The following is a 13,541-nucleotide window of genomic DNA, read 5'->3' on the forward strand; positions in this document are numbered from 1 at the left end:
ACATAACTTTTTTTAAAATTTTTTCAAATAATGGGGATTTTTATTGGAAGCTATCTATAGTGAGAGAACAGGACCTATGTTATAATTTTTCTTCCCACCTGCATTTAATTGATCATTTTTTAAATGCCATCAATGTGCTTAAAAGGAATGAGGGAACTTTTGTCCTTGAAACCAAGCTCATTATGTGTGTTGTTCAGAACTTCCTTACCTTTTTCTGATTTTTTTTTTGTCAGCTCAGTCCAACAGTAATTGGAAAAAAGTGACCCCACTATAAGTCTATGGTTGTCAGTTTCTCTGGGTTTCTAACCAAGGTTCCATCACAATTGTGGCAGCTTGGCTGAATGAATGGACCCTCCCTGCCATCGGGGGATGGACCTGCTCTCTTTTAAGTGGTGATCCACGTCCCTGAAAACACCTTGAGCCAGGCCTGGACTGAGGGAGGTGCTGCAGCGCTTGCCTCTAGTTCTGCTCCCCAGTTTCACGTTTAGCCCTGCCCTGCTGCGACATTTCAGTCTCTGGTGCTTGCAGGTGGCTGGACCTGGGAGCTGAGTTGGGTTTGGCTTCTCGAATGTGACAATGTCTGCCACTGAGCAGCTGAGTTTCCTCCACTCACATTTATTCTGATTACAGATCCTTTGGACTTAGCTCTTCCAGCTCACTGAGTTATTCTAATTCATCTCATTTTCCCCCTTGGTTCTTCCTGATTTCTTTTCTTTTCTTTTAATGAAAAGGGGATCAAACCCTAAATCTCATGCATCTACTCTACCTCAAGCTACCTCCCTGGCTCAATGTCTTACGTGGTCACCAGGGTTCTGCTGCTCTGCATTAACTTTTTCAGACAGACAAACAGACAGACACCACAGCATTGAAGTTTCTTCCAGTGTGGTGGGGACCAGGTTGAAACCTGTATCTGCACTTTGCAACACACTATCCAGGTGAACTATCTTCCTGGTCCCCGGCTCAATTTTTTATTTAAATTTTTTATAATGGAGAGAGAGAGAGAGAGAAGCACTGTTCCACCATCGATGGAGTTCAGACTCATTTTGTCTATACTGCTCTCATGTGGTGCTGGGGATAAGGCCCAAGGCCAGCTCCCCTGTTCCCTTTCTAACTCTTCTCATTAAAAGCGGGACCCCTTTCTCTGTCACACACACAACTCCTCACAGACATGTGCACACAAGGACACAGGCCCACATGTCAGCTCTAGCTCTGAGCCAGGTGTCAGGCCGCCTTCACAGGGAGATCCCCATTGTGGCCTGGGGTTGGGAGGAAGTGTCCCCAGGTCCCACTGTTCCCAGTCAATAGCATCAGCAGAGTTGAGTGACAGGGAGGCATCTTGTGAGGGTTTGGGGGGGACAGTGTAAATGTTACTTGGATCAATACAGAGTTCATCTGGGGGGCATAGAGATCACGTCCCCAGTGGAAGTATCCCTGGGGTCTGCAAACAACCCCCCCACAACAAACATGCACAGAGGCTTTGGTCGGTAATCCCCACCCCATTCCCATCACTGTTCCTCAGTCCCCTCCCCACACACACATAGCTTGGCTGGCCCCCGATGCCTCCAGGGAGGACCATGATCTAACCACTGTGGGCAGGGTCCTCACAGGTGGGAGTGCAGGTGTCCCTCGCCCAACGAGCCTGAAGGAGCACCCAGGTCTGAGCTGTCTGGTCTTGTGACCCTTTGTTTGGGCTGTAGGTCCCACTTACGGGGACCTCATTGCAGGACCACTCAGGGAGCACTGGGAACCCCTCAGCCACCCCGAGACCCAGAGGGGCAGCAGACATGGGGGTGGCCTGGGTGTCTCTGCTCTGTGCACACGCGTGTGTATGTGCATGATGCACTCATCACGCAAGAGGCAGGGTCTGTGCCTGGAAAGCCAACTACTGGAAGTCACTAGGGAGTGAGTGGGAAAGGCAAGCCTGTGGTGGGTGGAAGGGGGCTGCAAACAGCAGAAAGGACATCTGAAGAGGCCACAGCTACAGGTCGGGCACCAGGCCTTCTGATCTGAGAAAGTGGAAACCACCATTCTGCTGTGATGCCTCCTGCCTGTGCAGTGTATGCTCATAGCTTTCGAAGATGCTGTGTAAACCCAATAAAACATGGGGGGCATCGGGGAGTGGGGGGACAGGTAGGTGCCCAACAGATGCCAACAGATGCCAGGGGAGCCCAGGCTTGAACCCAATACCCCCAATTATACAAAAGAGTAAACTGAGTCAGGGTCATAGTGAGTCTCCCTACCCCCTTAGCCCTCTGCATCCCCACAGCCCCAGGGAGCACCTCCAGCCTCCACACACTGAGGACACCAAGAAAGCGGGACTAAGAGCTGACCCCTATTGTCAGGTGACCTATTTCACCAAGGACACAAGATGGGTTTTCAAGGTGTCAAAAGGCTGTTCCGGGGCTGGTCAGTGTGCAAAGACCTAACACCACCACCCACCCATTCTCCGCCCAGCCCAGTGTTCCAGTGCAAGGACCTGCTGGTGATAAAAGCCAAGAACTCTAGTGGTTCCTGTGACGCCACCCAGAGCCAAGGAGACCAGTTTCCTAACCAGAATCGCTTTTTCCCTCATACCAAGAGTGTTGTCTGCTTCCTGAGCCCTGAGGATGGGAAAACATCCAGGCTGGGATGTGGGGACACAGAACCTCAGGTCCCTGGGGCCAAACGGGATAGAAACAGGCCTGTCCACTGCACTCAGGTGGCCTGGGGCACCCAGGGCTGCAGAGACGGGGTAGGGGTGGGGGTCACTTCCAGAGTTCTGGGGGCTGATCCGAAGCAGAGGGCCGCCCTGCACGAGGCCCCATCTTGCGTCCTGGACAAGCCTCCCCGCGGTCCTCCCGGCCTAATGCTCTGCAGATGGCCACCCGCCGGCGCCAAGAAAAACACAGCAGCCACAGATCTCCTCACAGAGACCTCGGGCTGCTGGGAGGGTTCTTGGAGTTCTCGACAGGAAAAGGCCAATTCCTCTCAAGGGCATTTCAGCTGGAGCTCGTCCGGCTGCCCTGAGGACACAGGGCCCTGAGGCCACCCAGCCCCCTGCTGCTGGCACTCTGAGGGCTGCCTGGCCACATGGACTTTGAAGAGCTGGGTTGATGTCAGCATCTGGAAGAGGAAGGCATTGGTGAAATCATAGTTTCCAGTGGCTCTGGAGGACCCGGAAGTCCTCCTGCCAATGGTCTGTCCACCTGCAGAGAGGGCCCCTCACTGCCTGCCCTGGAAGCTGAGCCCCAGACTCTGGCTGGGCCGCAGGGGCACACAGTTCCTGGGGGCTCTGACCTGTACTGAACCTGACCCCCTGAGTCCCACTTGCCAAGTGGGGCTTGCGTCTTTGGTGTGAGGGTTCTGGGCTGGCCTTTTGGATATCACCTGGTCCCTGACCTTTTGTTTTTTAGAATGCCTTTAATATTTATTTGTGTGCGTGAGTGAGTGAGAGAGAGAGAGAGAGAGAGAGAGAGAGAGAGAGAGAACGTGCACCGATCAGCTCTAACTTATGGTAGTGCTGGGCCTTGAACCTGGGGCCACAGAACCTCAAGCAGGGAAGTCTTTTACAGAACCATTATGCTGCCCCTCTAGCCCAAACTTTTTTTTGTTTTATTTATAAGGACTCAGCTCTGGCATGTAAAGGTGCTGGGGCTTGAACCTGGGGCCTTGCGCATGCATGTCCTGTGATCTACTGCCAAGTCCCTCTCCGGTCTGATTTTACCATCTGCCATGCGGTGCCACTTGTCCCCCACCAGCCCAGGTGCCTGAGGACAAAGAGGGTGATGACAGAGCCCTGTGGCAACCCTGTGGCAAGCCCTGTGGTCCCCAAAGCTGGCAAAGTAGGACTCCAAGTCCCGGTCGGCCTCACAAATGGCAGCCTGCCCACCCCGTCCACACCCATGTCCACTGCACAGAGGTTTCACACGCACGGTGGGCACACAAAGACCTGCCCAGGCCTGGGTCCAGCAGGAACAGCTCTGCAAACACCTCTGGGTCCCCAGGGCCACACAGGACAAGGGCTTAGGGGGTTGTGCAGGGGAGGGGTCAGGCTGGGAGCCCTGTTCCAGATGGGGATGTGGTCCTGCCTCCCTCTGACCATAGTGGGGATGATCTAATGTGACCCCAGCACCCCTGCTGCTCCAGGTTGCACCCAGCCACCACCCCACCCTACCCCACCCCTCTCAGCTTCCAAGCCACTTACACTGTTCCCCAGCCCCCAGCCATGACTGAACCCACAAAGGCCACCATGACCTGCCCCTAGTACTCAACTACCAGGCCCCCTAACTAGCCGCCCCCATGCCCCCCCACCAATGGACACGGGTATTTGTGAGCCTGGCTTCCTCTCTCCTGGTGGGCTTTAAGCTTTGCTCAGGTCTCAAGGCTGCCTTCTGAGGCTGTAGGCCCCTGAGCTGTGTGAGGCCTGGGGGTGGCTGAGGTTGCCTGGGGTCTCCAGCCAGGACCCTGCAAACACCTGCAGAATAAATGAGTGAATGACTGAATGTACGAGTGGAGCAGAGCTGGCTGCATGGAAAACTTCCCATTCAAAGGCAATGACAGAGGTGATGACAGGTCACGCCCCTTGGCCTGGGGCACCATCCTGCGGACCCACCTGCACAGACCCCCCCACTCCTCCCCAGGAACAGCATCTGGGAGTGTAGTGATGTCACGGTGTCTTGCAGCTGGGAAACCCATGGAAGCTGGCGAGGAGAATGGGAACCACGTGGGCAGGCTTCCCAGAAGCCCCTGCATCCCTCCTGCTTCTGGAAATCTCCACACCAGCTGAGTTCCAGGTTCTGCCCGCTGCCAGTGAAGCTGCTGCCTAAAGAGACCTGAGAGGATTCTTTGTGCCCTCACCTGTCCCTGGGCAACTGGAAGGATTCCAGTATCTCAAGGTGGGGGGGAGCTGAGGAAGGGCAACTTTGGAGGGGAGCTGGCCTGAGACAGTGGCCCCGTCTTCCCAGGCTCTGGAGGTGAATAGGAGAGGCCCTGGGTCCCAGCCTCACCACCCCACACCAAGGGTGACAGACAGCCTGGCCTCGACCTTGGCTCTGCCTCAGACTCAATGTGTGACCCTGGGTGCCTTAGTTTCCCCATAGTTTTTCCCCACAGCAAAACACAGGCCAAGTTTTCCCCATAGCAAAACACAGGCCATAGTTTCCCCACAGTTTTTCCCCACAGCAAAAACACAGGTCAAGCCTGACCGAATGGTGACAGGAATGTGTGAAAGGAAGTGTCTTCAGTGCTCTGGTGAACACCTGCCGAGGTGAGTGCACTCCTCCCCCCTCCCAGCCCCACCTCTGTAGCTGGGCTGACAGTGTTCCTGGCCCGGCTTTCTATTAAAGACTAGCACACATGCAGAACATCAGGCTTCTTCTCTTGGGTCTCTCCAGCACCCACTCCAGCCCCAGACACAAAGAGGATACCTAATGAGAAAGCATGAATGAATGAATTAATGAATCAATCAATCAGTGAGTGAACAGAGTATGTATATGTGGCCCTTAAGCAAGGGGCTCTGTCTGAGGAGGGTGTCTCATCTCAGCACCAAGGCTCTCTTATGCCAGCCTGGTTTGGGGAGCCCCAGCAGGCATCTAGCGTCCAGGACCCCCTCCACCAGACCCTCTGGGCCTCCCCCAGTCATGTCCTCCTGCCAGCTGTCTCCTGAGCCCTGGCTTTGCCCAATGCCTGGACACTCCTTGGCAGGGGCATCTATGACTCCACTCAGGCTCTCTGCCCCAACCCTGTACCATGCCCAAAGCTCTGCACATGGGGTCATGCTGAAGCCTACCCCCAGAACTGAGCCCAGGCCTGTGTGCCAAGGCAAGAGTCAAAAACTGCAGCAGCTCACATTTTCCATGTGCAAGAGACAAGGACAACCAGAGGGAGCACAAAGCCCAGCCTTCGGGGGAGGGGGCAGCCAGACACCTCCATTCCCTCTGAGTGACCTCTGGTGGGGGACAGGGCATCCAGACACCCCCTTTTCCCTATAATTGAGTGACCTCTCTCAGCCCAGCTGCTCAGGGGCCAAGTATGCCAAGCTGCCTGGGATTAATTTCAAAGAGAAATGGGTCAAAGAAGATTGAAAATTTTTATAGAAAGCACTTCAGGTTGGGAGCTGGCCAGCAGGTCCGCCTACCTGCAGAGAATTCTGACAGTGGATGGGGACTGGGTCAGGGACCTGTGTCTCTCTGCACATGGGGCCAAGGTGGGACACTGAGCCTAAGACCCAGAGTCACACTCAGTTCTGAGCCCGACCTGCCCTGCCACCTCTGGAAAAGAACCATCTGTCCCTTTGGGGTGTCCCCCTAGCTGTCTTCATGGCCCCACTTATACACACGCTGCCCTGTCACCCCAGAAGCCTCTGTTCGGGAACCCTTTCTCCCAGCACACATGAAGTCCACAGCTCTTTCACAACTCACCCCGAATGCCTAAAGCACAGACAATGCAGATATGCAAATTCCCACGTGATAGCAAGAGTTCCCCCAAAACTGCCAAGGGAGCCGTGCTGGGCCCTGTAAGATGGGGTCCCAGTGACAGTTCCTCCTGTTTCAGCTGCAGATGCCAGGAGTGATGACAGTAACCTCAGGGAAACTCAGGGGAACGTCTGTGATGCGGTGGGAGGCATGGGGGGCATCAGTTAGTCCATCACGGGGTGCCAGTGCTCTGGAGCAGAGACAGCCAGGCACTGGGGTTCCACAATGTCACCAGCAGTCACAGAGTGGGCACTGCACCAACACCCACCCAGCCATCTTGGCCCTTTCTACATGGGTAAACAGAGGCACAGCAGGGCAGAAGAGGCTGCCCCTGCAGGAACACCTGACCTCCCGCTGGCCCAGCTGCAGCCATCCCTCTGCTCCACAGCACCCCCTACAGGGCTCCTCCAGTGCCAGCCCCCTCCCCAGGCAGCAAGCTCCCAGCTCTGGAAGGCTCAGAAAGTTCTGGAAGGTTCTTACAAGGCAGCTCCAGGCAGTGGAGAATGTGCAGCCTCAGCTGTCCCCGCGTGGCCCCCGCCCTGCCCTCCTGACCGAGGCCACGTCACCACACTGGCATCTCCCACAGCATGGGGGTGGAAGTGAGGGTGGGGGTGGGGGCTCAGCCCAGGGTGTGCTCAGCTCTGAGACACGCCTCCAGGGGCCAGGCCCAGAAGGCCTCCTGGATTTCACAATCAGGGCTTCCTCTGCTCCCTGAGCTGTAGGCACAGCCGGGGAATGAATGAGGGGAGTGGAGCCCCAGGAACCCCACCTGAGAGGGTCAGGCCAGCCTCCGGCTCTGGCCAGGAAGTGACTCAGGAATGCATGAGCTGGAAGGACACAGTCAGAGACCCTGGCACCCTGGTACTGGACAGGGCTGGAACTCAGGGTGCAAACCTGGCCAAATGCCTCACTCCCCTGCACACACACACCAAGACCTCAGCCTTCAGCCCTCAGCTGTCACGAAGGTTAAAGTGAGGTCCCCTAGGACGTCTGCTTCCTACTCCCAGGAACCTGCTGAGGTTGCTGTTTGGGGCTATAGTTGACATTCAAGGTCTGGAGGGGCAAGACACTCCTGTAGCACAGGTGTCCTTAGAAGACAGGGCAGAGAAAGAGCAGGAAGGGGAGGAGGAGGTGAGGTGACTGAGCAGAGGCCCCAACTTGGGCCTAGAGATCAAACACTGGAACGGTGATGCATGGAACACAGCAGACAGGGTTTATCTAGAATGAAGAGGAGAGCAGAGTCTCTCCAATTCCTTCCTTCTGCTGGGAAGAATAAAAGCATCTCTCTCTCTCTCTCTATCTATCTCTCTCTCTCCCTTTTCTCTCCCTCTCTTTCTCTCTTTTTTTAGAATACTTATATTTATTTAATTTTTTGCCCATATTGCTGGGGCTCAGTGTCCACATTATGAATCCACTACTCCTAGAGGCCATTTTTCCCATTTTTGTTACCCTTATTGTCACTGTAATTGTTATTGTTGCCATTGTTGTTGTTGTTGTTGGATAGAACAGAGAGAAATCGAGAGAGGAGGGGAAGACAGAGAGGGAGAGAGACAGACAGACACCTGAAGACCTGCTTTACCACTGTGAAGCAATCCTCCTCCAGGGGATCACTCTCTAGATGGGGAGCTGGGGGCTCGAACCAGGATCCCTGTGCTTCGTGCCATGTGCGCTTAACCTGCTGTGCTACCACCCGGGCCTCCAAAATATTTATTTTTTTAATTTCTCTATTATCTTGATTTATTGGATAGAGACAACCAGATATTGAGGGGAAGGAGGGGATGGAGAGGGAGAGAGACAGAGAGACACCTACAGCCCCGCTACACCACTGTAAAGCTTTCTCCCTGCAGGTGGAGAACAGGGGATTGAACCTGGGTCCTTGCGCATTGTGACATGTGCGTTCAAACCGGTGCACCACCAGCTGGCCCTTCTCTCTCTTCCTCTCCTAACTTCCTTCCTTCCTCCCTTCCATCCTTCCTTTCCTCCTTCCTTCCTTCCTTCCATGTTATCTCTAGGGCTTCACTAGCTTTGGGTGGACTTTTTCAGATAGAAAGAGACAGAGGGAGAAAGGGAAAGACAACCGCAGCACTAAAGCTTATCCCAGTGTGGCACTGACCAGGCTCCAACCTAGGTCCTGTGCATGACAAAGGAGCAGGCTGTCCAGATGAGCTGCCCCAAAGACAGGCATTTCATAGGCTAGAAGAAAAGGAGGAGAAGTTTCAAGGAGGAAGAAAGGGAAACGATGTCATCTTGATCCTTAGCCAGGGTTGCGTTTTAAGCCACCGATACGAGTGTTGACCAGTAAAAGCCCTAACAATATCTTGCTATAGAGATGTAGGGATTAAAATCACTGGGACTCAGCCACCAGACTACAGAGCAGAGACTTGAGGGATGCAGCCACAAGCCAAGGGATGCTGGTGGCCACCAGGAGCTGGCAGAGGCCAAGAATGCATCCTTCCAGAAGGAACCAGCCCTGCTGACGCTGAGACTTTAGTCCCTTCTGACACATTTTAGGTTTCTGGCCTCTGGATCTGTGATATAAACCTGTGTGGTTCCAAGCCACTGAGTTTGGGGTGACATGACTACGGCAATAGGAACTCAGGTGTACATCACCTGCTATCGTGCAGATGGCCTCCCTGATCTGGCACCTGGGAGTTGGTGCCCCTACCCTACCCCTGCTCTGTGACTGACCCCTGGGCCCCCAGCAGGGGGGTATCAGACTGGGTATCCTCCCTTCTTCTTCTAGCGTTTGCCCTTCTTCTGTAGCCAGTCAACAGCATCAGGTTGAGCCTGATGTAAAGTTTCGAGACCTCCTTTGAATCTGGAGAGGTGGCAGTCGTATCCTCCCTAACACCCACTGTGTCACTGTGGCCTGGTGACCTACCTGTCATGATATGGAGTCATGTCCATGTCCCACTGTGGCCTGGACTTGCACACCAATGCTCTGGTCTGTCCCTGGATCTGCCCTCCCAGCTCAACTGGAGCAAACTCAGACTGACTAACACACCACCACCAAGCCCCCTCCCTCTGGGTCTGCCCTCTGCCTGCAGGCTGCCATCAGGCCCTGGGACACTGAAGACTACAGCCTCAGCACAGGCCCTACAGCCCCGGCCGGCCTTGCAGGGCCTCCCTGGAGTGACCAGGCCAAGCACTCCCAAGGAGGATGGCTCCCCTGCCTGGCACCCAAGGACAAAAGCTAGGCACTGCTGCTACAGGGCAAAAGGAAACCAGGTCAGGGCCACTGAGCAGTCCAGCTTCTCCTCTTTCAACCAGGGCTGAGAGCAAAGAGAGACAGATGGAGGCCCGCTGCCAGGTCCATACCTGGGGAACCAGGAGACCAAGAGGAGCGGGAGGCCAGAGAACACTTCTACTTTTGTGTTTCCTAAAGCACAAGTGGCCCAAGGGGAGGGGGGTCACATCTTGTCTGGCCTGCTTCTAGAAGTTTCTTTGGAAAGGTAGGGGGAAGACACCAGTCAGTGCTCCTGTCTGTTATAGTCAGAGATAGAAAGACACCTCCATAAGCATCCACTCAAAGGTCCCCTAGAGTACTGTACTGTACACACACACACACACACACACTATAGACCTTTGCCAGTGGTCCTGAATCCTGTGCCCAGCTGGCAGTGTCCTCCTACCCAGCCAAGGCTACCACCTTTGCCTGGCTCTCAGCTACCACTGTGGCCCTGGCAGGGCCCAGGCCAGGCCCAGCATCCAATGTGTCTGCACCCCCTCCCCCAGCCAGCGAATGTACCTCCTGGGTATGGCAAGAGCAGCTGGGCCCCTTCGGGAAGACTGTTCTCAGACAGGGTCACGCTGACACCGGCTGGCCCATCAGAGGCCTCCAGCCTGAACCCACAGTCTTCAGCCCCTAGGCAGAGTATTCAGCCTGGGCTCCCCACCTTCCAGAGCAGACTCAGCCCCTGACCACTGCACCCGGGCCCTTTTCCAGAATCTTCTAAGGTCACTAGTTTCTGGGCTGCTTCTGAGTTTGAAATTCCTTCCCTGCACTGAGCCCCAAGAGCTCTCCACAAAGAGAGGTGGATGGGAGATGGAAGGGGTGTAGCCACAGAAGATGCCAGAACTCCAGCAGGAGCCCAGAAAAGAAGGTGAGGCAGGAGGGCTGTGTGGAGTCAGGATGCGGCACACCCAGGCCCCTGGCAGCCAGCGTCCAGAGCTGGCTGCAGCTCACAGCCTAAGGGGGGCTGCTCAGGACCACCCTGGGTCTTCCAGTAGAGGCCCAAAGCAGCCTAGTCCAGAGCTCTCAGGCAACACCCCTTCCTGAGCCTGCTGGGCCCATGAGAAGATATTAGCATGCAGCCCAAACTGCCCCCAGGGCAGGTGGCCAGTGAAGAGCAAGAGCCAAGCCTGATCCCTGGCCCCTGACCCCTGACCCCTGAACCCAGGCACACGCCCTACCCCACGTGCCTCCTCCCCTGCACAGAAGCGCAAGGGAGGGAAAAGAGACAGGAAGGGCTGAGGCTGGGCAGGCGAGCAGCACCCTGGCTCTGCTGCCATTGACCTGCATAGACAGACGGAGGGACAGACTGATGGCAACTCATAGTATGGAGAGGAGGGGTCCCAGACAGTGTCAGGCAGAGCTGGTGGAGCAAACTCTCCACAAAGGGACCTGACACAACTTCTTGGGGTCAGACAAATACCCCACCAGGCCCAACTCACACCTGCCCATACCCGACCCCGGGCTGGGCTTCATCTGCACCCTGGGGCCCTGGGGGTGGCAAGGGGCCTGCCTAGACTCTGGTCTGACCCCTCCACCCCACCTGACATAGTCTCACCCTGAGATCCTAAAAGAGCAGGGGCAGGGCTGGGAGGATCGGAGGGCTCTGAGCCTCTGTCCACGGCTCCCAGGGCTCAGAATCCGTTCAACTCTCCAATGATAAGAGAAAAATAAAAACAAAAACATGCAGATCTGAGCACAGGCTTTGAGGTTGCAGGAAGTACCTGGAACTTTCTGGAATCCTTCACTTGCTTCCTGCCTGTTCCCTGGGCTCTCTTAGGGGGGTAGGAGGGCACAACTATTTTCCCCTGGGTGCAGGGGCCATTGGGGTCAGCAGACATAGCCTTTAGAGGCTCTGGGACTTGGATGTGGGGCACAGGCTGGGGTAACCCACTCCACTCCCCACTGCCTGACACTTAGTGATCCATCAACAGTGTAAGGAGACCATATGGTCTCCCCAAGGAGACCCCAAACCCGCCGGCCAGTACCCCCCACCCTCAGCACCCCCAACTCCCAGCCACATGCTCAGTAAGAAGCAGACCTGCAGAAACAGGCCCAGATTCCCCAGGGCTCACCAGGCAGCCTCCCAAACTGCAGCAGCCTTACCTGTGTCCAGGGGCTGCGGCCCCTCGAGAGGAGGCGGCCTGGGGGCGGGCGGCCGACGATACACCACATGCACTCGGCCCGGCTCCACCTCCTCATGGGCTTGGCCCTTCTCCAGGGGCTCGATGAAGAATTCCTCCTCGGCCACACGGATCAGGCCAGCCTGCAGGCAGAGGACAGAGGTCAGCCCTGCAGCCCCCCGACACCTTGGAGGAGCCAGGAGACAGCAGCCCACTGCCCTAGTGTCCTTCACCATCACTAAATGTGGGGACAGCAGATGTCATGAGGGACAAACAGATGAGGACAAGGGGGCTGGCTTCCACGCTGGAATAGTATCTGGCTACTTTATTTTGTTTTATTTCCACCAGAGTTATTGCTGGGTCTCAGTGCCTGCACTACAAATCCACTGCTCCCAGCTGCCATTTTTTTCCTTTTTTTTTTCTTTTCCAAAATAGAATTTTGTTTGATAGGACAGAGAGATATTGAGAGGGAAGAAGAAGACAGAGAGGAAGAGAGACACCTGCAGACCTGCTTCACCACTTGTAAAGCTGTCCCCCTGTGGGTGGGAAGCAGGGGCTCAAACCCGGGTCCTTGTGCATTGTAACATGTGCGCTAAACCAGGTGCGTCACGTGTGCCTTCTCTCTCTTCCTCTCCTAACTTCCTTCCTTCCTTCTTCCCTTCCTTCCTTCCCTCCTCTCTTTCCCTCTAACATGTGCACTTAACTGGGCGTGCCACCCCCACCCCTTTTTTTAAATGAAATTCTACCACTTGCCATGAAATGAAAGGGAACCAGAGGGAATCACATGAAGGCAGATGAGTCAGAAGGATAAAGACAAATATCTGGATGGTGTCACCTGTGTGTGGAATCAAGGGAATCGAAGCAGATGGAAGGGCAAAGGAAACGTGAAGGCAGACCAGAGGGCCCCACAGCAGACCTGAAGCTTCCCCAGAAGAGAATGGAGCAGAGGTGGGAGTCACGGCTGAAAATTCTGAGCCAAAGTGCAGAAGGACCTGGGGCTCAAGCTTCCAGTCCCCACCTGCAGGGGGGAAGCTTCACAAGCAGTGGAGCAGTGCCACAAGTCAGTCTCTCTCTCTCTGTCTCTCTCTCTCTGTCTGTCTGTCTGTCTCTCTCTTTCTCTCTCTCTTTCTTTATCTCCATTCAAAATACATAGAGTATCTTTAAAAATTCTGAGCACAGGGGTCAGGTGGTAGCGCAGTGAGTTAAGCGCAGGTGGCGCAAAGCACAAGGACCAGAGGAAAGATCCTGGTTCAAGCCCCTGGCTCCCCACCTGCAGGGGAGTCGCTTCACAGGTGGTTAAGCAGGTCTGCAGGTGTCTGTCTTTCTCTCCCCCTCTGTCTTCCCCTTCTCTCTACATTTCTCTCTGTCCTATCTAACAACAACATCAACAACAATAATAATAACCACAACAAGGTTACAACAAGGGCAACAAAAAAGGGGAAAAATGGCCTCTAGGAGCAGTGGATTCATGGTGCAGGGACTGAGCCCCAGCAATAATCCTGGAGGGAAAAAAATTCTGAGCCCGTACTCAAAATGATATGGCTTTAGGTTTCAAAAAATAAGATTCTAGCTGCTCTTGGCAAACAGGTGCTGTTCACGGCAGATGCCATACACGTAGGTGTCTCTGCCACAACCAGTCACAGTCCCCACAGTCCCTGCTGTCTGTCCTCTTACCCACACTGGTCATTCATAGCCCAGACTCTACCGCCACCCCAGACCCACCATAGTGCTCCC

The 13,541-nt window shown here is 55.0% G+C and overlaps 1 protein-coding gene across 2 annotated transcripts in view; it reads right to left on the minus strand.

Moving 5' to 3' along the window:
* Positions 1-13,541, minus strand: part of ADAMTS2 (ADAM metallopeptidase with thrombospondin type 1 motif 2) — a 150,957-nt gene that overhangs the window by 84,464 nt on the left and 52,952 nt on the right. For both annotated transcript variants that reach the window (XM_060197312.1, XM_060197311.1), the window contains exon 3: positions 11,791-11,950. In XM_060197312.1, coding sequence (XP_060053295.1) covers positions 11,791-11,950 — 160 coding nt within the window. The remainder of the gene's footprint in view (positions 1-11,790; positions 11,951-13,541) is intronic.

The sequence above is a fragment of the Erinaceus europaeus genome, chromosome 9, assembly GCF_950295315.1.
Source record: "Erinaceus europaeus chromosome 9, mEriEur2.1, whole genome shotgun sequence".
NCBI classification, from domain to species: Eukaryota; Metazoa; Chordata; class Mammalia; order Eulipotyphla; family Erinaceidae; genus Erinaceus; species Erinaceus europaeus.